Source organism: Dipodomys spectabilis, unplaced genomic scaffold (assembly GCF_019054845.1).
Source record: "Dipodomys spectabilis isolate Male_0828 unplaced genomic scaffold, ASM1905484v1 ptg000051l, whole genome shotgun sequence".
NCBI lineage: Eukaryota > Metazoa > Chordata > Mammalia > Rodentia > Heteromyidae > Dipodomys > Dipodomys spectabilis.
Window position 1 is genome coordinate 21840497 of NW_024870728.1, and position 26644 is coordinate 21867140.

Sequence of the window (26644 nt, forward strand, 5' to 3'; positions counted from 1 at the left end):
CACCTGAGCATTTCCAATAAGCACCTTGTCCCCTCCATTCCCTGCCCCCCCCACACCTCACCCACATACAGAAGCTGCCACCAGACCACCTGGGACATAGAATACTGGAAAGAATATGCACTTCCTGTATGGAAGTGGATCCTATGAAAACAAAAAAAAGAGGAAGAGATCTCACATACATGCTGAACATCTCTCCTGCCCCGGACAAAGCAAGCAAGGGGACTGGAAGAAGTGAGGATGAGCCAAAACAGTGCATTGTCTCAGCATGGTGACTAAAAAGAATGAGACAGTTGAATGAGGTGGGATGGATGTGTTTCTTGCATCTATGCAAGCCCACACTGCTGATAAAACGGCAATATCCAAAATGTATTTGAGTCTCATTTCATAGACAATAAAATAAAACGTGATCTAAACCACAGTGAAGAACTTGAATAGATATTTCTTGGAAGAAGATACAAAATGGCCAACAGGGGTGTGAAGATGCTCAACATCTCTAATCACTTGAGAAATACAAATTTAAGCCACACTGAGATATCACCTCACATCTACTGAGACAGCTAGAATAAAAAAGATAAAGAATATTGGAGAGGAAATGGAGAAAAAGCAACATTTGTACAATGTTGGGACATAAATTGGCACAGTTATTATGGAATACTCACCAAAGAAAATTAAAACAGAGTACCACCAAAAAATTAAACATACACAGGAATTAAATCTAAATCTTGGCAAGATGACAATACTGCCATGCTCACTACAGCATTACGCAATGTGGCTAAGACAACAAAACAATCCACAGATGAACAAATAATAAAAATGAAAATACACACAAAAAGAAGGAAATCCTGCCATGTCCATCTAGTATGTGTCTGGTAGACATCATGGTAAATGAAATGTTAGGCACTGTGAGACAAATACTGCTCAATCCAACTTATAAAAGCAAATGGCAAACTGGTGGTTGCCTGGAAAGAGGGTAAGGGGAAAATGAGAGATGCTGGTGAGAGGGTGCAAAGTTTGGATTGTAAAGATAGAATGTACTACGGGGGACTGTACTTCACACATTATGCACTTCAAATGTGCTAGGAGGATAAAAGCTTAAACATTTTCAGTACAAAAAGTGGGTACATGAATTATCTTAAACATAGTGATCATTGCACAGTCCATACATGTATCAATGCATGAGGTGTTGTACAATTTTAAATATACAATTTTTACATGTAAAATTTGTATTTTTCAATGATACCTCAATAAAACTAGAAAAAAAGTTCACAAAGACTATGTATGATTCGATTTCATTTATGACCAGAACAGGCAATATATAGAGGCAGAAAAGTAGATTAGTACTCAGGAGGCTGAGATCTGAGGACCACATTTCATGACAGTCCGGTCAGGAAAGTTTGGGAGACTTTTAACTCCAGTGAACCACCAAAATGTTAGAAGTAGAGCTGTGGTTCAAATGGTGGACGCAGCCTTGAGTGAAAAAGCCAAGACAGTACCCAGGCTGAATTCAAGCCCCAGGACCAGCACATAAAAGAAAGAAAAAAATAGATTCATGGTTACATATGGCTAGTGGTGTTGGTTCTTTAGGGTCAGTGAAAAGTTTTAAAATTAAGGACTTCAGAAACATGGCTTAAGGGATAGAGCACTTGCCTATAAGCTCCAGTCACTGAAACACCAGGTACCAAGCTTTAAACCCCCGCACCACCAAATATTAATCAACAAATAAAATTTAATTATGTCGATGGATGAACAATTTTCCAAATATACTAAAAACAATTTAATTGTCTACTTCATGGCATGTAAATTATTCTCCAATAGATTTGTTTAAACAAAAGAAAAATAAGGAAGTTATTTTTTAATTAGTAAAATAAAATCAACGAAGTTGTTTTATGGTACTCTTTGTACAAAACACTGCAGAAGGCATTAATTCTAATAAAAGTTCCATGGGATAGAAAAAAAGGTTCATCCCTATGCATCAAATGGTCCCGCGCACCTGTATTATAAACTTTATTGCTTTCCCTCTCCAGTACCTATATTTGTTTTATGTGCAAAGGAGTCTCTTTAGCCCATTTAAATGCAGTAAAAGTAAAACCAAGACATTAATCTCTTCTTTGCTGGAAGTAGGCATTAGGGAAAGCTCTGGTAATGGTGAAATGGAAAAACACAGACAATCCTTTTCAGCGTGTAGATGCATGTCACTTTGTTTGGAATTAACTCCCAAAATAGTGTGTTTGCATCTATATTGAATTCCAAAGTCAAAGTGTGATTCCATTCTGCTCTGGTTATATGAACAGCGCAGTTGGAGATCTTTGGAAGAAAGGCTGCATAATGTATACATAAAACCAAAAGTTCAGTCATTTTTACATAGTAATTTTCATGTCTGGTACTCGATGCAAAGGCTTTCTTAAACAACATGGGAGGCTATCTTTGTAAGGTTAAAAATGTTTTCTTGTATATGTATATTTAAAAAATATGTATGTAGCCAGGTGCTTGTGGACCACGCTTATAATCTTAGCCACTCAGTGAACTGAGATCTGAAGATTATGGTTCAAAACCAGCCCAGATAGAGAAGTCTATGAGATTCTTATTTCCAATTAACTGTCAAAAAGCTTGAAGTGGAGTTATGGCTCAAGTAGTAGAGCACTAGCCTTGAGCAAAAAAGCTCAGGAGCAGTGCCCTGACCCTGTGTTTATTTACATGCATACATATGCATACATATATGGATATGGATATGGATACATATATGGTTATATATTCATATCCATATATGTATATACACAAATGTTAATCATATTGAGAGTGTGAATTTATGCAAAAAATGAAACTATCAATATGTATCAAAACAAAAAAGTACCAACATGTATCAAAAACCTTAAAAATATGTATAAATTCATTGATCCAGAAAATCCAATTCTCAGAATTAATCCTTAAGAGATTATTGAGGATGTGTTCTGAATGTATCTAGCAGGTTCTTTCCTAGAATGGTTTGTGTAGGGAAAGATTAGAACAAGCTAAATGTCTGTAGCTATGGGATATTTTCAATGTTATAACAAACAAATATGAAAGAATATCACACCAATTTTATTTTAAAAATTCCATGCTAAAATATTTATAGTGTCACTAGAATTTCAAAATCCTGCATGCTAAAATATTTATATTGTCACTAGAATTTCAACATCCTGTTACAGATTTGTGTTCCATATCATTTTGGGATTTATGGATGTATATACTAATACAGACCAGTACATACAAACCAGTATGTACTAGGAACATGCCATTGTGGGAGGCTGAGCCAGAAAGATTAAGAGTTCAAGGCTAGCCTAGGGCACATAGTAAGACCCTGTCTCCAACAACAATTTTTTAAAAAAACTAGAAAAATAGGATGTTACTGTTAATTATCTATGAAGCAAGTAAATTTGAGTATATGAGTTATTTGGAGAAAATAGGTCATCAATGAGCAGAAGGAAATGAACCTGAAAACAAGCTGCAGGGTAGGAAATGTGGCTTCATGGTAGAGTGCTTGCCTGGCATACATGAAGCACTGGGTTCAATTCCTCATTATCACATGAACATAAAAAACTGGAAGTGTGGGAAGGGATGGGAAGGAGAAACACAGGAGGAGGCTACAATGCTTGATAAGAAATGTACTCATTATCTTGCCCATCTAATTGTAACCCCTCTGTACAGTATTTTCACAATAAAAAATAAATAAAAATTAAAAAAAAACTGGAAGTGGCACTGTTGCTCAAGTTGTAGAGTGCTAGCCTTGAACAAAAGAAACTCGGGAACAGTGCCCAGGCCCTGAGTACAAGCCCCAGTACTGGCAAAAACAAAAACAAGCTGCAATGAACACAATGGCTTCTGCCAGAGTTGACATATCTTTTGGTAAATTTTAGTTACACACCGTAAGAGGCCTGGAATGTCTAATTAATGATAAGGACTCCTTTAGGGACCTCAAATGACCTCTGGAGACCAATTAGCTATTCAGCTTCTTTTTAAAATAAAAAAAAAGTGGATTGAACTTCTTAGCAAGAAGTTTGGATCAGGTTACTGCAGCTGTAAAGGTGGCCCATTTGCTGAGTCTATAAAGTTCTCAGGCAGTCTAGTCTACTCTAGGCTCATGACTCAGCATCCGCAGTGCTCAGGGCACTGGCCAGCTGAGAGCGTGGGTTTGTACAAATGCCAGGAAGTGCCATTCTCATTCCCGTGCTCGATATAGCAATGCAGCTCACTTCCCAGAGTATTCGCTTTTAGGGAGATTTGACAACCTCCAAGATGCAGCCTAAGGCCAACTGACAAATATTGAGATTTATCTGTGAAAGTGCTTCATCGGCAGCATATGATTCAATAGCTGAAATGCACTCCAGATTACTGATATGCCCACTGTTAATTGGACAATTAGAAAACCTGGGAAATTCCATGCTCTGTGGGCAGTGTTTATGATTTAATACCACCTATACACACATGTTGACAGGCTGTAGACAACAAATCCAGGCTCCCTGCAATACAACTCAACAGGTCCATACATGAAAGATGCTACTTTTAGGCTGATGCTCATCAGCATTCTTAAAAAAAAAAATCTCTTGATGTTTCCCCAGATTGCTTATTCCCTTGTCCTCTTCTGGGCTCACAGTACCCACAAACACTGCTTAGAATCAGTGGCACTCTAACAACAACAACATATCTGAGTTTCTTTCTGAGTTTCTTTCTGTAGCCAATCTACAGATTTTCATCTTCACCATGTTGGTACTCTTAATAATAATCTCCCTTGCTAAAATTAAAAGCCAACATATTCCTTCACTGATCTTCCATGAACACAAGGAAAGCTAATCTCCAAGTGAAAGAAATCAGACCCCAGTCACCTTTACCACATTGGATGGCTTTGAGCAGGTTCTCTGCCTGCTCTCTGCCTCAGTATCTTCCTTGTGAAGGTTAAGAGGAAAAAGGGCCGGAGGTGTAATTCAGGGCTAGAGCCTTTGCCTAGCATGAGCAATGCCTTTGGTTCAGGCCCCAGAACCATAAATTAATTAATTAATTAAAAAATTGCTGAACCTAATATCATATCTCTGGAGGAATGTGAGTTTGAAGCCAGCTTGGTCTACCAAGACTTGTCTTCTGTCCTTCTTGGGCACTGAACAGCTACCCATTCTAAGAACCCATGTAGTCTTATAATTGTATGACTATGAGAACCTGCTTGAACATCTCTGACATGAAAACCTGAAATCCAAAATGCTCCAAAGCTTTTCCCAAGTAGAGAATTCCATGCCATAAAAGTGTCTGATGCACACATTTAAAATATTGTATAAATTTACCATCAGGCTATGTATGTAAGTTGTATGTGAAACATAAATGAATTTTGTGTTTGAACTTGGATCCCCTTCCCAAGAGATCTCATTTTATATTCACCTGCAAATATTAAAAAGCCAAAAATTCCAAAATCCAAAACACTTCTGATTCTAAATATTTCAGATAAGAAACATTCAACCTATACTTTAATATGTTGATATAAAATTATGTAATGCTTATACCAGTATCTAAGGTATTGAATGTATAACCAAAACAATAAACATCCCTTTGTTGTCCTGAACATATAAAATCTCTAATATTGTCTCAAAAATGTGTAAGTTTTATCTCCTCACTGTAGATAGCATCCTTGTATAGGAGGCAAAGTGATTTACTGAGAACAATGTAGTATGCATTGCTCAGTTCTGTGACGAGTAGGGTTATACTACACGATTTCCAAGCACTTTTAACATACCTTAGAGTACTGTGGCTTCCCATCTTCATAGTGAATCTCCACATAATCAGAAGACAGCAAACCACTGCAAAGGAAAGAAAACAGTAGAGGTTTAAAACAGCTCAATCAATGGAAGTAAGGGGCATGTCAAACCACAAAGAGTACAAAAAACAGGTGATCTGCAAATCTCAAACACTGCTTGATAATAAAACATTCCTTAATTTCCACCAAAAAAAAAAAAAGATAAGACATAGACAACTTAAAGGTAACTATCAATTCAACCTCTAGTTGATGTCAATTAAAATGGGATAAACTAAACTCAAAATAGAGACATGCCCTATAAAAATCCTACAATTATGCTCTAAATAACTGAAATTTTGTCAACTATAATCATTGAGGAAGAATATAGAACAAGAGCTGGGAAGTGCGTTCAATTAAGGCCAGATAGTAAATATTTTAGGCTCTTCCAGCCACATGGCTGGTGCCACCTACAACCACTCAACTCTGCTACTGAACTATGTAAGCAAACATAGGCAGTCTGTAAACCATGAACTGTGGCTGTTTTCCAATAAAACTTTATTTATAGACACTGGATTTAAACTCTACACAGTTTTAATGTGCAATCAACTATTAGTCTTGTATGGATTTTTTCAACCATTTGAAAAATGTAGGAAAAAAGTCCTCAGTGTGAAAACTATACAAAAACCAATACAGCCAGATTTTGTCTTAAGCTAAGGGTTTCTAAATCCTGAAATAAAATAATGTTTAAGAATCTAAGATTTGGATCCAGGCGCCGATGGCTCACACCTGTAATCCTAGCTACTCAGGAGGCTGAGATCTGAGGATCGCAGTTCAAAGCCAACCCAGGGAAGGAAAGTCCGTGAGACTCAATCTCCAACAAAACCACTAGAAAACTGGAAGTGGCGCTGTGGCTCAAGCAGTACAGCACTCGCCTTGAGCTGAAGAGCTGAGCGACAGTGCCCAGGCCTAGAATTCAAGCCCCCTGACCGACCAAAAAAAAAAAAAAAAAAAAAAAGAATCTAAGATTTGGAAAACAGAATTAAGTTCAAAAATTAGCCCAGTCTCTCTAGGAAGTATAGTTCTTTGTCAAATGGAGATTATCAAAAGTATGAAACATAAACATTCAGTACTTAGCCCAGAAATCAGCACTCAGTGATCAGTACTGCATACTTTCTGTAATTTTACCTAATAGTCAATTTCCTTCTTAGGAAATCTTGGCACTGTTTATTTAACTGAAGAATGAGAGGGCTCTGTGACTTTGCATCATTTTGAGATCTGCAACTAATGCATCTATGTTGACTCCTTGGGCAGGACGAAATGGGGTGACTCAGAGCTAGTCAGCAGTCAGTGGGGATCCTCCCAGGTTTATCTGGCAGGCTGCCCAGAGGCACCCCAGGACAGCCTTTCAATCAAGAAATAATGAAGATGCTTTTACTTAGATGTATTTCTCTACTGAAGTTGTGAATTTAATGTGTATCAATGGATGGTTCTCCATTTAAAACTAAATTATGGTATGTCTATTCATTACCTTTTAAAAACCTAAGCAATGGTTAAAAAATAATAATGGCAATACACATAGAATGCCATACACATAGGGTACCTGACAGGGTGCAGAGTTGCTTTTACTGCTCTTTTCCCATCAACTGTCAGTGCTGCGAATACGCATAGAACCTTTTTTGTGTTCAGGGTTGTTGCTGGTTAATATTTCTCCAAGGAACGCTGCAACTCCAAGAGCAAATGGTTTCCAGAGCTATGTCCTAATTGTAATTCTCTACATGTGACTCAATGTTTTTAAAATGCTCAACCACACAATCACCTCAGCATGTCTAGGAGTTAGAAACAAGGTTATTTTGGACTACTACTCAGGCTTGTCATTAGAAGAGCAGACAATGGCTTTCTAACCATTCATCAATCAAATCTGATAAAGGTCACTTTAATTATCCTAAGGAACTTTCACTCAGGGCTATACCTATTTCTAGTAACGCCTGTATTTAAGAATCTTTAAAAATAAAATAGCTGCTACTTTTCAGAGAGCCTGTATGAAATGTGGACACAGCCCTGCCCCTTCTTAACAAGACATTCCACTCTTCCACCTTCTTTTTTTAATGTATTTTATTGTAAAGATGCTGTACAGAGGGGTTACAGTTACATGAGTAAGGTAAAGAGGACATTTCTTGTCAAGCATTGTTACCCCCCACCCCTTTGTTGTTCTCCCACTATTCCTTCCTTCCCCCACCTCCCTCACTCTCCCCCCCGCCCTGAGATTGTGAAGTGCATTTCCAATATACTGTCTTGTGGGTATCATTGTTGCAATGGGTCATCCTGTGCCCTTGTTTCAGTTGTTATTCCCCTTCTCTCCAAATTAGATAAATGTATATACAAGATGCAGGGTACCAAAAATCAAGTACAGTGACAAAAGGGGATATACCATAGGAGGAAGAACATACAAAGGAAACAGAAAATTCATATAGTACAATAAAAACAACAATAAAGAATACCTCTTGTGTCCATATTCTTGGGGTTCATTTCACTTAACATCATCTTATATGGTTACATGTACATAGCTTTTAAGCTTTGCTGCTCATCTGATAAAATTATCTTAGATGTATATTAATTATTGCAAATGAGGAAAACCATGGGACCTATGTTTCTGTAGGTCTGGCTTACTTCACTCAATATAATTTTCTCCAAGTCTTTCCATTTCCTAACAAATGGGGTGGTGTCATTCTTTCTGAGGGAAGCATAGATTTCCATCATACACACACACACACACACACACACACATTATATTATATTATATTATATTATATATCACATATTCTTGATCCATTCACCTCCTTTCCTTCTATCTGACCACAACCTGCAACTACTGTTTCACCAACATGGTGTCCTTGGCACATGGCATCAATGTCTAGTGTACAGTAGACTCCTGATCAACATTAGAAGAGTGAGTAGACATTACCAATAGCCTGCTATATTTTAGGTCCAACCTGTGTTCTGGGAAAACAGGATGAAGAATCAACTCTTTTGAAACTGAAACTATGCAAATTCAGCATAAATATACAAGATAAGTCATCTCACCCTTAAATATTATTTGTAATAATCCGGAATATGTTTGAATGCCAACTGAAATGTAATCTAATTAAATATAAAAGTTTACAAGTATTGCCAAAATAGTGTGTTCTTTATGATGGACAAGTAACACTGAAATGTAACATTTGAATGGTTAATTGTACAGTCCTGGTTGGCCCCAACCAGCTGAGAAGGAGCAGGTGATTTTTATCTCTATATGCCAATCTGCCAAACAGGAATTGTCTGGCAATCCCCCTAGCAAATGCCTCTGCGTCCTTTTCCCCACATCTGCTCCCTAGGTTCCTTAGTAGAATTTCCTGTTGGAAACAGAATGTTCCAACCTATTTGTGGGTGCAAACATAAATTGACATTTCTACTTTGTGCACTGGCCCTTTGAGTATTTGCTCCTGAAGAGTCTAATAACTTGTGGGGACTGATAAAAGGGAATTTGTGGACATCATTTTTTTTTCTAATCTCTTAAGAGAACATCAAGACTATTAAAACACAGCAAACAAGCCAAGAATCAGGTCAATGAAGGGAACTGTGACAGAAATAATGTTGTGTAGCCACCAAATGCCACTTCATCTTTGCCTTCCTGGCACAACAAGATCACATTTTAACAGCCTCCCCAGTTAGATGATGGCTAGGAGACTAGACTGCATCTTATGAGATATGGGTTCTTCTGTGCAATCATTAAAATCTCTGCATGACCGTCCCACCTCTCTCTTCCACAGCAGCCCTGAACTCCACAGGCTCCACACAGCACAACTACAGGATGGATTACATAGCTTAGCTTCCTATGACAGGATTTGGAGAAGAGCTGCCTATGAGAGCTATTTCCAGCAATGGTCATCTTGTATTTGACCATAATGTAGAAAAGAGAAAAAAAATCACAGGACTAATTTCTTGTATTTTTTCTATTCTTATAATTGTATTCTTATAATTCTGTATAGTCTAGATATTAGCTTTGATCTCCCATTCTGTCGACTGCCTTTTTAGCTTTAACTGTGTCTTTAACAGTACAGAAACTTTTTTTGTTTGATGTAACTCCATTTATCAGTTCTTTTAGAATTGCTCTGCTTCTAGATCTTTACAAAGAAAGTTCCTGCCTCTGCAGAGGAGTCCTAATGTTTCTCCTACTCCTTCCTGTAACAGCTTCACAGTTTCAGGTATTCCATTGAGGTCTTTGATCCATTTTGCACTGATACTGGTGCCAGACGACAGATAGGGTTCCAGTTTCAGTTTTCCGTAGGTGGATATCCAGCTTTCCAGCAACATTTTCGAAGAGGCTGTCTCTCTTCCAGCCTATGTTTTTGGCTCCCTTATCAAATATTAGATGGCTATAGATCAGCGGGCTTATTTCTGGGTCGTCTGTTCTGTTCCATTGGTACTCAGGTCTATTTTTGTGCTAGTATCACGCTGTTTTCATTACTATCACTCTAAGTTTTGAATTGTTATATATCCAGCACTACTTTTTCTGCCCCAAATTGTTTCTGCAATTCAAGCCCTTTTGTAGTTCCATATGAATTTATGGATTTTTTCTCTATCTCAGTGAAGAATAATATTGAAATTTTGATGTTTTTGATGAGTATTAAATGGACAAACAAGCTAAAGAGAGACTTCTCAGAAGAAGAAATATAACTGCCCAGCAGGCATGTGAAGAAATGTCCAACATCTCTGGCCATAAGAAAATGCAAATGGAAACAACACTGAGATTCCATCTCATCCCAGTTAGAATGACAATCATCAAGAATACACACAATAACAGATAATGGCATAGATATGGGCTGAAGAAAAACAAAAACCCTAGTACATTGTGGGTGGGAATGCAAACTTGTTTCAATCTCTCTGGAAGGCAGTATGAAGCTTTCTCCAAAAAACTAAACATAGAACTACCCTATGATCCAGGAGTTAAACTTTTGAGCATTTGTCCAAAAGATTACTAAGTAGGACACAGTAAGGCCACCTGCACAACCACGTTCACTGCAGCACTATTTACCACAGCCAAGGCATAGAATCAGCCCTGATGTCCCTTAATGGACAAATGAATCCAGAAAATATGGTATATATAAACAATGGAAATTTTCTCATGCATTCAAATATGACTCCCACAAAAAAGTATAAGTTTCTGCAAGTAAATAGCATAAACAAAATTTCAGAATGAACTGAGAAATATTTGGAAAATAACAGAAAAGCTAAGAGTTACTTTCCATAATATAACCTTACAAAAACCAAAAACTATTAAAAACAGTCCAAGTAGAAAAGTGGACAAAGGGTATTCGTAAACTAGAACATACATAGTTTAACTCATAGAAAAACAAGCCAGGAGCTCCAGTTGCACAATTGGTTAGCGCGTGGTACTTATAAGAAAAACAAGCCAGGTGGCTCACACCTGTAATCCTAGCTACTCAGGAGGCTGAGATCTGAGGATCAAAGCCAGCCTGGGCAGGAAAGTCCGTGAGACTCTATCTCCAATAAACCACTCAGAAAACCAGAAGTGATGCTGTGGCTCAAGTGGTAAAGCACTGGCCTTGAGCTGAAGAGCTGAAGGACAGCACCCAGGCCCAGAGTTTAAGCCCTATGACAAACAAAAAAAAGAAAGAAAGAAAGAAAGAAAAGAAAAGAAAAGAAAACAAACAAGAAATAATCAGTCATAAAAATATACTAATAAGCTGGGTGCTAGTGGCTCATGCCTGTAATCTTAGCTACTCAGGAAGATGAGATCTGAGGATCATGGTTTTAAGCCAGCCAGGGGAGGAAAGTCCATGAGACTCTTATTGCTGATCAATCACCAAAACAAGCTGGAAGTGAAGCTGTGGCTCAAGTAATAAAGTACTAGCCTTGAACAAAGAAGCTCAGGAACAGAGCCCAGGCCTGAATTCAAGCATCAGGACCAGAATGATGTTGTTTATTAATAAATTAAAATTAAAATAGCCACCGGGCACTGGTGGCTCACGCCTATAATCCTAGCTACTCAGGAGGCTGAGATCTGAGGATCACGGTTCAAAGCCAGCCAGGGTAGGAAAGTCTGTGAAACTCTTATCTCCAATAAAAAACCACCAGAAAACCAGAAGTGGTGCTGTAGCTCAAGTGGTAGAGAGCTAACCTTGAACTGAAGAGATAAGGGACAGCGCTCAGGCCCAGAGTTCAAGCCCCATGACTGACAAAAAAATAAAATAAAATAACCTAAGTGACCATTTCTCCCCATCAGTTTAAAAAATAAAAATGAATAATACTAGCGATGCTGGCAATGATTCAGGAAAATTGGCATTCTAAGTAGCAAAGTCCCGGAAGCAGGTTCATTCTTCATCTACAAATTCTATCCATGAAGACTTCCTGAGAAAAAAAGCTAGGCAGAAGCTCTTTCTTAGTATGAAGGCTGGACATAGGAATCACCATTTTGAGTCTTTAACTCCTATTTCCTGCATAGAGAACAGAAAATGTTTCTGTCTCTTCTCCCTATCTCCCTACTTCACCCTGTTGTACTAAAATAAATCCTTGCTTAAAAAATCTTTCTCACACACACACACACACACACATCACCACCACCACACCACACACACCAGCTTTATGTGTACTTTTATAAACAGTTGTAAAGTTATTTATACATAATACAAGGAGTGAAAACGCATGGGAGTATACTATTGGTAATTTTTAACATAGTTTATGTGTATACTGGTATCTACTATGTGTACACTCATACATACTATAAAAATTTCAATAGTTTTTTTTTATCTTGTGTCCTGAGATTTTACAATGAATATGTTCCCTTTTTAAGAAGAAACAACAGTACAAAATACACTTCTTGAAAGAAGAGATGCATAGCTCCTTTAATAAAGAATTATTAATTTAATGATGAATTTCAGGACCAGGAAAGGCAAGGAACCACACACATTCACAATATGACCACCAACCAAGTACTGCATCCCTAGGCACTGCTCTGAATCTCCTCAACTCAGGGACTTGGAGTTTTCTTATGACAGAGGGACTAGGCAAGGACAGAAAGAGAAACTTAAGGTGAGTATAATCTCAACACTAAAATGAGACATGGCAACATGTACCGTAATAAGATAAATAAAAGAGAATCAAACAGCCCTCAAGAGGAAAATAAATTCAACCACGTATCATGATCAGAACTTCTGGTGAAGAAGTAGGGTTTAAGCAGGTTCCATGGGCAGGAAAGAGCTGATCCTAGAGACAGGGGCCAGTGTATCCAAACACACAGAGTATGAACAAGCAGGGAGACATTCAAGACAAGATAAAAGCACAGTTTAGACAGGTCATCATTGACTGGGACTGGGCAAGGAGGATATAGTTTTACAAAGGCAAGTTTGGAACCAGACAGCATACAGACTTAAGAAGGACTTGGAATTTTCAAAGGAAAAGACAGGAGCTCAGACTAGGAAGGCTATTTATAAAAGCTGAAAGCAAGCGGTGCATTCTGTGTCCACAGAAGCTGCCTGGGCAGGGCTAAACCCAGATAAGGTTCTTTTACTGGGTCAGTTAGAGCCATCAGCAAAGTAATTAATGTCATCAGCAGGAGAGAGTGGCAAGAGACCAGCAAAGACACTAGGAAGAGACCTTCCACATATGTGAACCGGGAGCTTCACTCTCCTTCACTCATTCAATTAACAGCGGATGACCAGGTTAAGAAAGAAAAAAGATAAACAGGGAGAAAAAGATTAACAAAGATTAATCATTAACTTTTTTGCCAAATATTTATTTGTAGAACATATATATATGTACAAAATTAGTGAATATATGTATATACATAAATATGTGTGTATATATGTATATGTAGTATATATATACATCTATATGTATAGATATGTATAGATATGTATATAGATATGTATATATACTGCATATACATATATGCACACTATATACATATACATATATACAAAATTTGTTAGGCAGATGCTTGTCACACTTCGCTGTTTTATGCTGTTTAATAGAGTAACATTCTTGTAGAACAACCACAGTTGTCTCTTGTGTGTGCTCTTCCTCTTTTTGGCATATCTAAGAGCCTAACACTCAAACTATGCTACACTGCTCCAACCTGAGCCTGCATGGTATCAGCTGGCTAACCTGAGATCCCCCAATCTCTACCGAACAAGTCCTCAACACACTGACTATGGACAAATCCAGAAAAAGTCATTTGAAGCTACCTCTGTGGATTTCTCTGTACTCAGAAAAAAAGCGTTCTATCCAGTCATAACCACCGGGATGTATGAAGATGACAATCATGATCCTAAATTGTCCTTAAAAAGCTCATAATGTAAAACATGTTTCTGGCAGTAATATCAAGCTTTTATAGTAGATAAAAACGTAACACACTAAAAAGAAGCAAAAGAAGAAGAAGAAAAGGAAGGAGATGACTTTTTAAGGATTTCTTTTTTTTCTTTTCTTTTTTGTTGGTCATGGGGCCTGAACTCTGGGCCTGGGCACTATCACTCAGCTCTTCAGCTCAAGGCTAGCATTCTACCACTCTAGCCATAGCACCACTTCCGACTTTTTCTGCTTATATGGTGCTGAGGAATCGAACTCAGGGCCTCATGGAGCAAGGCAAGCACTCTACTGCTGAGCCACCTTCCCAGCCCTTTAAGGATTTCCTTACACAAATACAAAATAATATACAAAACAATCATCTGCTTTTTGTTAATCACTTAGGACCTTGAGTACACTTCATAACTTCACAGAATTATTCACTGGGGATTAAATTACGTTTTTTAAAAGTCACAATTTATCTAAACCACAACTAATTTCTCCAACTAATGATAATTTTATTTATCCAAATTATGTGCTGTTTCAAAATAAAAACATGCTAATAGACTTGTGAAAATTGCAGAATCCGTTTTTAAAAGCTGCCATTTGTTTGTAGCCTCCTCAGAAAGGGGAATTCATCCAAGGCCTGGACTTGAAGGTTCAGTGCAGTTACTAGCATGCTGTCGGGAGGTTTTTCATTAGTTTCATTGCCATGCCTCAGTCATCTGAATTTACAGACATCAGGAGTTGACTGTCTCTGTGGCCCACAGCTAAGTCCCTCACACTGTGAGCCAGCTTTCACCCTTACCAAAAAAAAATGAGAATGTCAAGGAACAAGATCTCTGAGGAAACTTCCCATACATAAATATGATTGTCAACAGCTCCTTCCTATATGTAACCTGCTATATTGGAAGCTGGACACTGCTAACATACATCCCATCTATCTAATACAAACTATCAGTCAGCTGATGTCCACTGCAGCAATGGCCAACCTTCTCCAGAAGTGCTGAAAGGACAGTTCCTTTCGTCTTGCTAAATACTAGGCAGTGCTTACTACATATATTTCTTTTCTGTATACCTCAAGCAAAAGAGAATATTTCAAAATCCAAGATATATGATACCTGTTCTATAGAATGCATTAATAAATTAACAAAAAAACCCACCCTTTTACATAGGCACTAATCTAAGAGCTTAAGATCAAGATCTGGCATGCTGAAAAATTAGACAACACAATCACAAAACCATTACTTAATTGTGTAAAATAAATCAAGAACCTTAGAGCCATATTAATATGCTTTATCATAGAGGCACTAAATCAAGTACAATAGGCAAAAATTAATATTCCTCCTGGAAAAGTATCTTATAATAAGCAAATCTGCTGACAGTGTCATTTTGAAAGACATATATAAAATAGTAGTTAGGGGTGAGTAATTTAATCTATTCTAGTCTAATTATAGAGTCTAGACATTTTGAATAATATTAAAACTGAGGTTTTATCTTTTAAAAGCTATTCAGATCATTATTTTCATGTGATGCTCTTAAAATAATTTATAAGCAGACACATTCCTTCTATGTTAATGTATATGTGATGAGCCTGTAAGAAAATCAAATCAGTGGTAGTTTTTTAAAATGCAGAACAACAGATCCATGAATCAGAGTTTTAAGATGATTTCTAAAACTGCTTTTTTTTCCTCTCTAGCCAGACAATTTTCAATAAATTGTCTTAAAATTTTAGTCCAGGTAGATAAGCTCACATTCACCAAGTGCCTCTCAATGTCTGGATCAAAAGTAAGACCCTTATAAGATTCTAGAAGCAGCCAAATCTCAGAGAGACTGACACAGAAAAAAGGAGAAACTATTCTATTTAGGTCTTTCAGGGGGTCTATTTTTAGTTGGATCTTAAAATCATACATTTTTAGAACCATGGTAGAAATTCTAACATTAACTGTAAGTGATCCACAATGATGAATTTACCAAGTATCAACACAGTAAATTCCAGAACCCTTAGTGGTTAGGATTGGAGATGATATGTATAGAGAAGAATCCTAAATGACTTGCTTCACATCCAGAAAAGCCATGTCAATATTGGTAACATAAGATAGGGCTAGAAAACAGAATGGACTGCTTCAGGAAAAATCCAAAAGCCAGTAGCCTGGTAAAGCCAAAAGTCTGGGCCAAATGAGTAGTCAGGAATTGAAATGCCTACAGAGGCTACAGATCAGATCAACCTGTAACCAGAAGAAAAGAAGATAGCCCAAACTGCCATCTTGAAGAAACAGCAGGTACCACAGTGCAGCATAGCCACAACTCTTACAATCATCACCTAGAAGTAACCATCACATCCTACTAGTGCTTCATTGATGATCAATTGACACATCAACAAGCCCAGAAAAATACTTAAGATAAGGCAAGATAGCACCTCTAGAAAGAGGAATATGAGAGGCTCCTGGGCAGAGTTATGAAAGAGTCAATGAGGTTTAAAAAAAAAAAAAAAAAAAGCTGTTTACCTTCAAACCAAGAGGACAAAACAGGAAATATCTAAACATAACATCAGGTAAAAGGATGCATACGTCAGCCCACTAAATACTTGCATTATGCATGTTTAATCTCCTTTTTACATCAATTCTAATGGCAATAAGAGTATTGGTCAGCTTTGCATTGCTACAACAAAATACCCAAGGCAGTTAACTTCATAAAGAGAAAAGCTTATTTAGCTCCCAGTTTGGGAGGCTGAAGAGTCTGAACAGTACAGTACAGAATCTGGCTCTGGCAAGGGGCCCAGGGCAGATGGTGAATTGCAATGTTGGAAGAGCATAGCAGGGCAAGCAGTCACATCATGGCCAAGGCCAAGGTATCTAGAAGAGCTTACATTGCCAAACGGGACGTCAGAGAGAAAAAATGGGGTCCCATGGTTCCTTCCAAGATTATGTACACCCCAATGACCTAAACACCTTTCACTAGTTCCCACCTCCCCAAGATTCTACCACCTCTTAATAGCACCACCCTGGGGAAGAAGCCTTTAATTATATGGATTCATGGGAGACACAAACAAATCATATGCAAACCGAAGCAGTAAGACAGCAAGAACAGCTGAAACCCTTCAAGAATGTTCTCATGAACAGTCAGTACCCACCCCCAATTCATTTTGAAGTACTATCCCCCAGTGCAATGGTTTTAGGAGTTGGGGCCTCTGGGAGGTAATTAAGTTTAAGTCTTCAGGACGGGATAACCAGACTTACAAGGAGAGAGACCAGATGGCATGGGTAAAGCCCTGGGTTTGGTGTCTAGCACTACAAAAATAAATGAAGAAAAAAAGACTCCAGATCATTTATCCCTCCCTCTTCCTCCTCTGCACAACATGGACACAATAAGTCAAATGCAAGCCACAAGAGGCCCTGACTAGCAACTGAATCTGTCAGCACCTAGACCTAGACTTTCCAACCTCCAGAACTATAAGAAATAAATGTCAGTTGTTTAAGCTGCCCAGCTGATGACATTTTGATAGAGCAAGCCTGAAGAGACTTCTTCAAATCCTAAGCAAGTGTTTCTTTACAGAATGCAAGAGAAAAACCAAAAATCCCTATTTATTACTATTTATCACTATTTTGATTTGGTATTTATTGGGGGGTAGAGAATATAAAAGTTCTCATATATCTTACCTAAGCTTCAGGCTGGACAGTAACTCTAGGCACAAGGTAACAATTTAAAGCTTCCAGGACATCAGGAACTGTCTATTTGTCAACCTGGATGATGCTACAGATGAATTCTATGTATTATTATTATTATATATTATTATTATTTAAACTGTATAAATATAGTCTTTATGTGTACATTTCATAACTTTACTGAATCACATTTATTATCATATATTCATAACTTTACTAAGTCACATCTATTATCTATAGATAATAGAAACTGAAAAGCCTTGTCCAATACTGACATTAAGAATTTTGAGTATGAGACAAATTGAGCCAGAAGTAGACCATGGGAAAAGGATCTGGAATTAGAAAGCTGTCACTACGAAGACCAGAGGGGAAAAACTCTAAAGAACACGTGGGAGGTGAAAAGCACAGAGAACAAAAGGCAACTTTCTCCTTCTCTAAAAATAACAGGCCTCATGGGACACTTTTAGACATCAGTGTGCACGTAGGAGTCCATTTCTGTTAAGACAAAAACTTGGAAAGGAAAAGAAGTTCTTGGAGGATAGCAAAGTATGACCAAAAAAAAAAGTTGGAAATATCTTGAAAATAACAAACCAGACAGGTTTTGAACTATATCTGACTTGATACTACAGAGCTGAAAGAGCAGAGAATTAAAGACGTTACATGAGCAAACTCCCTCCTCACACTGGTTTTCCATGGATGGTCCCAGAAGAGGGAAAACTGGGTGTGGTGTTACGTAAGCAAACCTTACTGTAAATTCTGCAATGGCCAAATGAGTTTCAAAAAAAAAAAAAAATCAAGTGATAATAATTCTTTACCCTTCACTCGAAAAAAGTATAACTTAAATTTCATTTTTTAGAAAAAGCACAAGCTGAGGACCAGTTGAGGATTGAGGTTCAAGATCAACCCCAGCAGGAAAGTCTGTGAATTAACCACCAAAAAAATAAGCTGAAGTAGAGGTGTGGCTCAATAATACAGCATCAACCAGCCTTGAGCAAAAAGGCAAAGGGACAGCATCTAGGCCCTGAGTTCAAGTCACTCTAACACACACACACACACACACACACACACACACACACACACACACACACACACACACACACACACACACACACACACACACACACACAATGGCAAAGCTGCTACTGTTAGAAAATACCAATGTTGTTGTTTTGATAATCCTTTAAGAACATATTCCTGCATTCATAGATAACAAATGTCTTCCCTTTCTCAAACCTACTTTCCTCATTGTGTTCAGAGATGTAGCAGTGGGAAAGAAGGTGGGAAATAAAGATAGCAACACCAACAGGAAAAAAAGGGAGGCCTGGCCAAGCCTGCACTAGGGTGCCCTCATTCATGCAGGTGATTTATGCAATGTCTTGCTCAACCTACATAAGAGTCTTTTTTCAGAGTTCTGCTTTTTCACCAAAGACAAATATTACAGAGCTAGAATATGTAGAACATCTGATAATTCTGAAGAGGGTTGCTCTAGGAGTGTTTTTACATGCATAATCAGAGGGTCAGATCAGTATTATAAATTGCTCTAATTTTATACATAATTTTTTTTAATCCTAAGGCCATGTAATGGCACTTAATAGCCTTTTCAGATGATTAATAATATCTGAAACCAGAAGACATTTTTGAAATGGCTAATGATTTAAACACCCACTCTAAATTGCCATCCAAAATCAGAAAGGACTAGTGAAAATAACAAAACGAGTCTTTTCCCTCTTACTCTGTGCTTCATGCTTGATTATTCATTCTTACAATTCTTAACTAGAAAAGAACTTTTAGTTTGTTCTTCCTTTAAGAGGATACTAAATAGCTTCTCTAAGAAACTGAAAGATAACTTTAAATTTTTATATTTACTTTTTAGTTGATGTAGCATTACCCATCTTATGTGGTACAGTATAACAATGATATGTCTTTATAATGTATAGTGATAAAATCAAGGTGGTTAGCATTAAATTATTTCTCTCCTTAAACATTTATCTATTTTTTTCTTTTTTGGTACTGGGGATTGAACTCAGGGCCTCCTACCTGGCAAGGTAAGCACTTTATTACTAAACTACAACCTAACCCACCATTTATCATCTGTCAGTAATGGATTCCTCCAAATTCTTCTCTGCCAATTTTTTCTAAAATATATAATAATAAATTTTTGTAAATACTTGTCACTTTCCTGTGCTATAGAACTTGGGGACTTATTCCTCCTGTGGAACTTTTTTGTTTTGGTTTGTGTATCTGTTATTCAATTTCCCTTTTCTCCCCTACTTCTTAATCTTTCTAGCCTCTGTGACCACCTGCTGCTCTCTTACTTCTATGAAAAAAAATTTTTTGAGCTCTTACCTCTTAACCACAGGTAACAAACATGTACAAATCTGGGTTCTAGACACCATAATACTAGAATCGCCTTTGAGTCACATTGTGCTATACATAGGAAAAATACAGGATGGTCAAAAGACTTAAAAAGGCTTAAAATGCTTCCTTTCTTATTTCTTCAGATTACCATTCATTGTTTTCACGTAGATACCTGAGATTCCTTATCACAACTAATTTTCTCATAAATACCAACAGAAGAATTAAAAAGGGTTAAAAGAAGTGAAAAGATACTACCTTCACCTTACCCATTTTTAAAAAATTGACTCTAATTTCAAGCTGCTAAAAACTATGAAACTAAATACTATGAAGTCTAAGCCAACACATACCTCCCCAGAAACTAAACAGGTCAGGAGACTCTTCAGAGTGACATGACAGACAGTGGGAGGAAGCACCTGCTCACCATACAGAGCTCCAAGGAGGCTGTACCATAAGCTCCACTGACCCGGTCACTCTGAGTGACAGATGCACCTCTCTGAGGAGGACAATACCGGACTGATTAAGAGTGACAAAGCAACAAAGCCTCAGTAAGCTGAGTTGCTATGGCTTATTCTTCTCTTCTTATCTCCCTGACTCTCTTCTAAACCCTTTGCTTCAGCAAATAGCTGTCTCAATGTACAGATGAATCATAACAAAGAAAAGGAGAGAACAGGGGCTTCAGCACAGGTATGAGGGAAGCAAAAAGGCAAGTGCCAAAGTCCAGGGAAGATGAAGGATAAGCATCACGGAAAAATAGAGGAAATGTTCAAATACTCTGGCCTCAAAGAAATTATAGAAAGAACCTTTTTTTAAAAAAAAAACCTCAAAGAAATATCATAAAAGAAGATGAAAAAGAAGCTGTAATGCAGACCAGAAAGGAAAATGAAGTAAAAATAAATATTATAATGATGCAAAATAAAACTAAAAACAGAAAAAGGGGGAAAAGCATAGTTAGGAATAAATGATAAAACAATGCAGAGATCATGGACAAGTAAGACACATCACTTATATTCCTGAATAAAACATTAAAACGCAGGGAAGAATTTGTTAGGAAATGGAAAGAATTGGAAAAAATTATATTAAGTGAAGTAAACCAGACCCAAAGAAACATAGGTCCCATGATTTCACTTATTTGCAATAACTAGTATATGTCTAGGACAAGCAGGAAAGGTTAAAAGCTGTGTACATATGACCACATAAGATGATGTTACGTGAAATGAACCCCAAGATAGGGACACAAGTGGTTTTTTCTTTCTTGCTATTGTTTTTAACATATTTATAATATACTATACGATTTATTTTTGTTTCTTTTGTATGCTCTTCCCCCACAGTATAACCTGTTTTCACTGCATTTGTTTCTGGTGCCCTGCATCTTGTATATGCATTTTTATAATTTGGGTAGAGGAAGGGAAATAACAAAATGCCTAAATAAGAATACAGGTTGACTCATTGTAACAATGAGATGTTCACGACACTATGTTGAAAATGAACTTTACAACTTGAGGGGAGGAGGGAAAAGTTGGGGAAGGGGGAAGGAAGAGATGGTAAGGGAAAAACAAAGGAGAAGGTAACAATGCTTGATAAGAAATGTACTCATTACCTTACTCATGTAACTGTAACTCCTCTGTACAGTATTTTTACAATAAAAACATATTTAAAAAAACTACAGGGAAGAGAAAAGAGATTTTATACACACACACACACACACACACACACATACACACACACATCAGAAACACAGCTCTCCTAAAATCAAGAAAGATATGAATTTACAACTCTAAAAGGCAAACCATATTCTTAGGAAAATGGATAAAGCATCATTAACATGAGTGGTGTTATTAATCTGGCAAACTTAGGGATAAGGAAGAATGATAGCATGATCTCAAGTGGAAAATTAGCTCACTAAAGAGGAAAAACTAGGTTGCCTAAGACTCATTCAGAGCAATTCTCAAGCCGAGGAACAGTGGAATCATTTCTGTAAAGCCCCAAGGGAAACAGCACTCAAAAAAATCATGCCAGCCAAGTGATTCTTGAAGTGTATGGGCAATAAACAAATATTTACTTAGAAATGAACATATAAAATACTAAAAAATCTACCTTGGCTAATCTACTTTTCAGCTAATTCCGGTAAGAAATACGCACATAAATTAATTTAATTTTTTAAAAGGAAAATGGAGAAGTCATAATAAAGGGACCAAGGGCAGGTTTTTTTTATGTTATTTTAAGTAAGAAACATTTATTATGGGAATTGTGCCTAATGAAAAAAAATGCAAGTCTTACAGACCTCAGCAATGTACAAGGAACACTAACTAACAGGTGGTGAGCATGAAGGACAGTGGAAGAAGTATTTGTGTATTAGTTTTCTTTCAGGTAGATTATCTAGTTGAAACATTTCTTTTTAAATGATTTACAGCAATGATCTTTAGCAGGTTTTTTTTTAAAACAAGTAATCCTTTCATGTCAGTTATTTTTCTTTTGAAGTTAATACTTATGAATTCAAATTTTGTTAAATGGTATTAGCTATATATAAAATATTATAAATTAATTCCAGATGTATAAGCTATCTACTAATACTTCCGTTATTATAAAGTGTTCTAAATTTAGTATGTGTTTGTATATATATATATGTATGTATGCAAATATGTGTGTATGTACGTGTATGTGCCAGTATTGAGGCTTGAACTCAGAGCTTCATGCTGTTACTTAGCTATTTTGCTCAAGACTGGCACTCTTGAGCCACACCTCCACTTCCAACTTTTTGCTACTTAACTGAAGATAGTACTTCAGATTTTTGTCTGCTCAGGCACCCAATAATGATTCCTTCTTTCTTTAACTCTTTAAACTTCTTTATCTTCAAATTTTATGAGGAACAGTATCATTTACAAAAACAACACAATCTTTCTTGTAAAACAATTTCTTTTAACTTAGTAGCTGTTATTCCATGTCTCAAAAGTACAAAAGTTACTGACAGTAAATAACACTGGCACCTAAGCTGGGTGCCGGTGGCTCACACCTGTAATCCTAGTTATTCAGGAGGTTGAGATCTGAGGACTGAGGTTCAAAGCCAGCCATCTTATCTCCAATTAACCATCAGAAAACCAGAAGTGGCTCTGTGGCTAAAAGCTCAGGGACAGTGCCTAGGCCCTGAGTTCAAGCCCCATGACAGATAGACTACAGACAGACAGAAAAAAGGAAAGAAAGAACGGAAGGAATGAAGTAAAGGAGGGAGGGAAGGAGAGGGAGGAAGGAAAACAACCACTATTTAGCTGCATTTGTACACTGATTGAGTAACAACAGGTCAACACCTGCAACACTGAAGATGAACAATTAACAGCACAAACAGTGCTTCATCATAGCAAGCTGCCATTTTAATGAACCCTTGCTTTTGGATGCAAATCAATAAGTCTTTGTCAGATATGTCAGAGAGAGGATCATCTATAAAGCTATTAAGGTACTTTTGTTTCAAGTCTCATGTTGTTGCTGACTTCTCAGAAATAAGACAGGGTTTTGTTACTCAAATACAGAATGCCTACTTCAGCACCTAAAACTGGGTAGGTGCTCAATGCATGCAAATGTTTAGCACAATGAAGTGATAACTTAAAGGCACCAAGCCTTCAGAAGACCTTCTCTTAAGCCACACTGACCAAAAAGCATTGCACCCATAACCTGAATTGCAGAACTGTTAATCCTTACAACAAAAATTTTTTACCCTTACAACAAAATTCATCATAACAAATGTCCTAATAATGGCTTTAATTGAATCGAATCACAAATAAATTTAATTCCAACTTTAAAAAAAAAAGGAAAGAAAAAGTACCTCTTTATGTCTTCTTCCCCAACCCACAATTCCCTTAGCTTCGCTTAAAACCGTATCTAGGAATAAAGGAAATACAATCTGGATGTGTGAGCACTTGTCTGTAGATCTATAATCACCATCTACTCTCAACTTACTGTTAGGAAGACTGGGGGGGGAGGGGGAATCTACCAGGGGAAAAAAAAACAGAAACACTCACACAAAGCTTAAAAATATGGAATGAACCTACAAAGTATGTGACAGTTTTTTATATCCATTAGCCCTTACAAATATAAAACTATACTTGAAAATTCAGAACAAATCACATTAAGAAAAGAATATTCATAAACTAATAAAGAGAAATGAAGCCCACTTGTACAACTACTTAAGATAATTTTAAAGGGTACTTGTAAATAAAGCAAATGGGGAAAAATCCATACCATAAATCCTATCATGCAAGAATCTAACTGCAACTTGCCTGACAAAATTCTATGGCTTTATCGACTGTCAAAACTTTTAAATGTACTTTCTTGAAGTTAAAAAATAGCCCTGCATTTATTTTTCACTATGTGAATGTTGAGAGGCAAGAGTTCTAAAAATAGATGTGAATTGCCTTTTATTGAAGATAGGGTACAATCTGACTCCCACACTGTCTTTCACAGCCTCTGATCACCTTTTTGCATTGTTGAAAATGATTTCAGTCTTCCCACTCTTTTTCATTTATACTTCTAGGTTTACACAACCACTAATTTTGACAAATGCCTGATGTTCAATGTCAAAATACAAGCATGATTAGCTAGAAAACAAGACTTTTCTCATTCCACTTAGACAAAGCCAGGAGACATAACTAAATACACACCTATTTAAATATTACACTTTTATGAACATCAAAAGTTTAAAAAAATTCCAAAGGATGACAAAGCATTGTGAGACTCTTAAACATTAGACAACAACCACACAAATAAAAGGGCTGGGTCTGCAATCCTTGATGGGAAAAAAAAACTCTGAAGGGCATGTGTTTTGCCTTCAAGTGCAAATATAGATTTCAAACTATAACTGAGGAAATGTTTGAAAGGAAAAAGGCAGAGAATGAGGACCCAGAAATATTAAGGTACATACGAATATGTAGGGTAGCCCTGGAGAAAGCCTCCAGAATTGAAGCTATCACTCAGCAAAATACCAGACACTCAATGAAGTTTAGAACAGAGGCCAATGCCACTACCTTTCAATTGTATTATTTGCACGCACAAGCTGCTCTTACTTTATTTTCCCCTCACTGTTCTGCAAGTTAATTAATTCTCTCTCCCAAGCCCTTCCCTCTGATGAAGAATGACTGTGTACTGGCAAGGATTGTGGTGGTGAGGGGACTATGAATAGCTTGTCTGGTGTCTTAGTAAGAAATTCTGTGGAGCCCAGTGGCCTTGGATAGGCATATGGTCATTTAAGAGGAAAGAAATGAGAACTCTGTTTGGGAGATCTGATCTTTACATCTCACCCTTTTTAATGTGATAATTGTTTCATAGCCCACAAGGAAAGAGAGGCTGACCTTCCTAGGAATAAACATAGTACCAATCTCTCTTGTCTCTCTGTTTCTGTGTCTCTGTCTCTGCCTCTCTGTGTCTCTCTGTCTCTCCATCTTCTCTCTGTCTCTCTCTTTCTCCCTGGTATGCTTTCTCTCCCCTCTTTTTGTTTTTGCTCCTCCCCCTTCCCTTCTTCCTCCCCATGCCCTTTCTGTCTATCTCAGAGGCTGGGTGAAGATCCAGATTTCTTTTGTATGTGTATGTTATTATTGCCCTACCAGTTATTAAGTTTGTAAATAGGAATATGGTCACAAACTAAAGTTTCAAGCTGTCTTCAAAGCTAGATGCAGCTGCTTCTTTAGAGAGCCAAGGGAGCTGTGAAGCTAGAGGGCTCATCAAATATAGAACTACAAAATGTATAAACTCTACATGTGAGATTTTAATCCCCCCAGGCTTCAGCTTCATCATTTGTAAATAAGATAACAGAGGTGAATATCTCCTAAATCTTTAGGAGGATTAAAGACTTCAATCCCATAAAGCACTTTGGACATTGCAGCATGTACTAAAAATGTTCAGTAAGATTATTATTGTTGTTATTACCTACATTCCAAGTCCTGCCACTTCACTGTGTCTAAGCTATTTTTTTTCCAGACCTGAGGCTTGATCTTAAGGTCTGGGGACTGTTCATGACCCTCTTTGTGCGCAAGGCTAGCATTCTACTACTTGAGCTACAGTGCCACTTCTGGCTTTTTCTGGGTAGTTTATTGAAGATAAGAGTCTCATGGACTTTCCTGTCCAGGCTGTGCTTTGAACCCATAGCTAGGATTACAGGAATGAGCTATTAGTGCCTGGCTAAGCAGAAAATTTTTACCCTTTGGCTGACAGTAGGTCAAACCCAGATTTAAACTCTTATTACTAGAAACTTTAGTTTCCCACACTGTAAGCTTCACTAGTTCCACCAAAGTCTTTAAAGGACCCTTAATGGGAATGAAGTGTGGTATTTAATTCCAAACCTACATTCTCAGTCTGAATTCTCCTCAAAGTTCTGACATACTTCTTCCTATCTAATCCTTACTATTTAAATATTCTGAAACAGACACATAATGTTACAGTTTAACAATTCCATTTGGCTCATGTGCAGAAAAGCCCCACAGTCAATACTCTCAATATCAGGAAAGAAGTATGACAAGAATGAGCAGGAGACAGAAGTCCGGAG

At 37.2% G+C, this 26644-nt stretch overlaps 1 protein-coding gene across 1 annotated transcript in view; it reads right to left on the bottom strand.

Annotated features, from left to right (window-relative positions):
• The window catches only part of Adam23 (ADAM metallopeptidase domain 23), a 160073-nt gene that overhangs the window by 77641 nt on the left and 55788 nt on the right, over positions 1–26644 (bottom strand). Inside the window, exon 3 of the mRNA XM_042679084.1 lies at positions 5756–5819. Coding sequence (XP_042535018.1) covers positions 5756–5819 — 64 coding nt within the window. The remainder of the gene's footprint in view (positions 1–5755; positions 5820–26644) is intronic.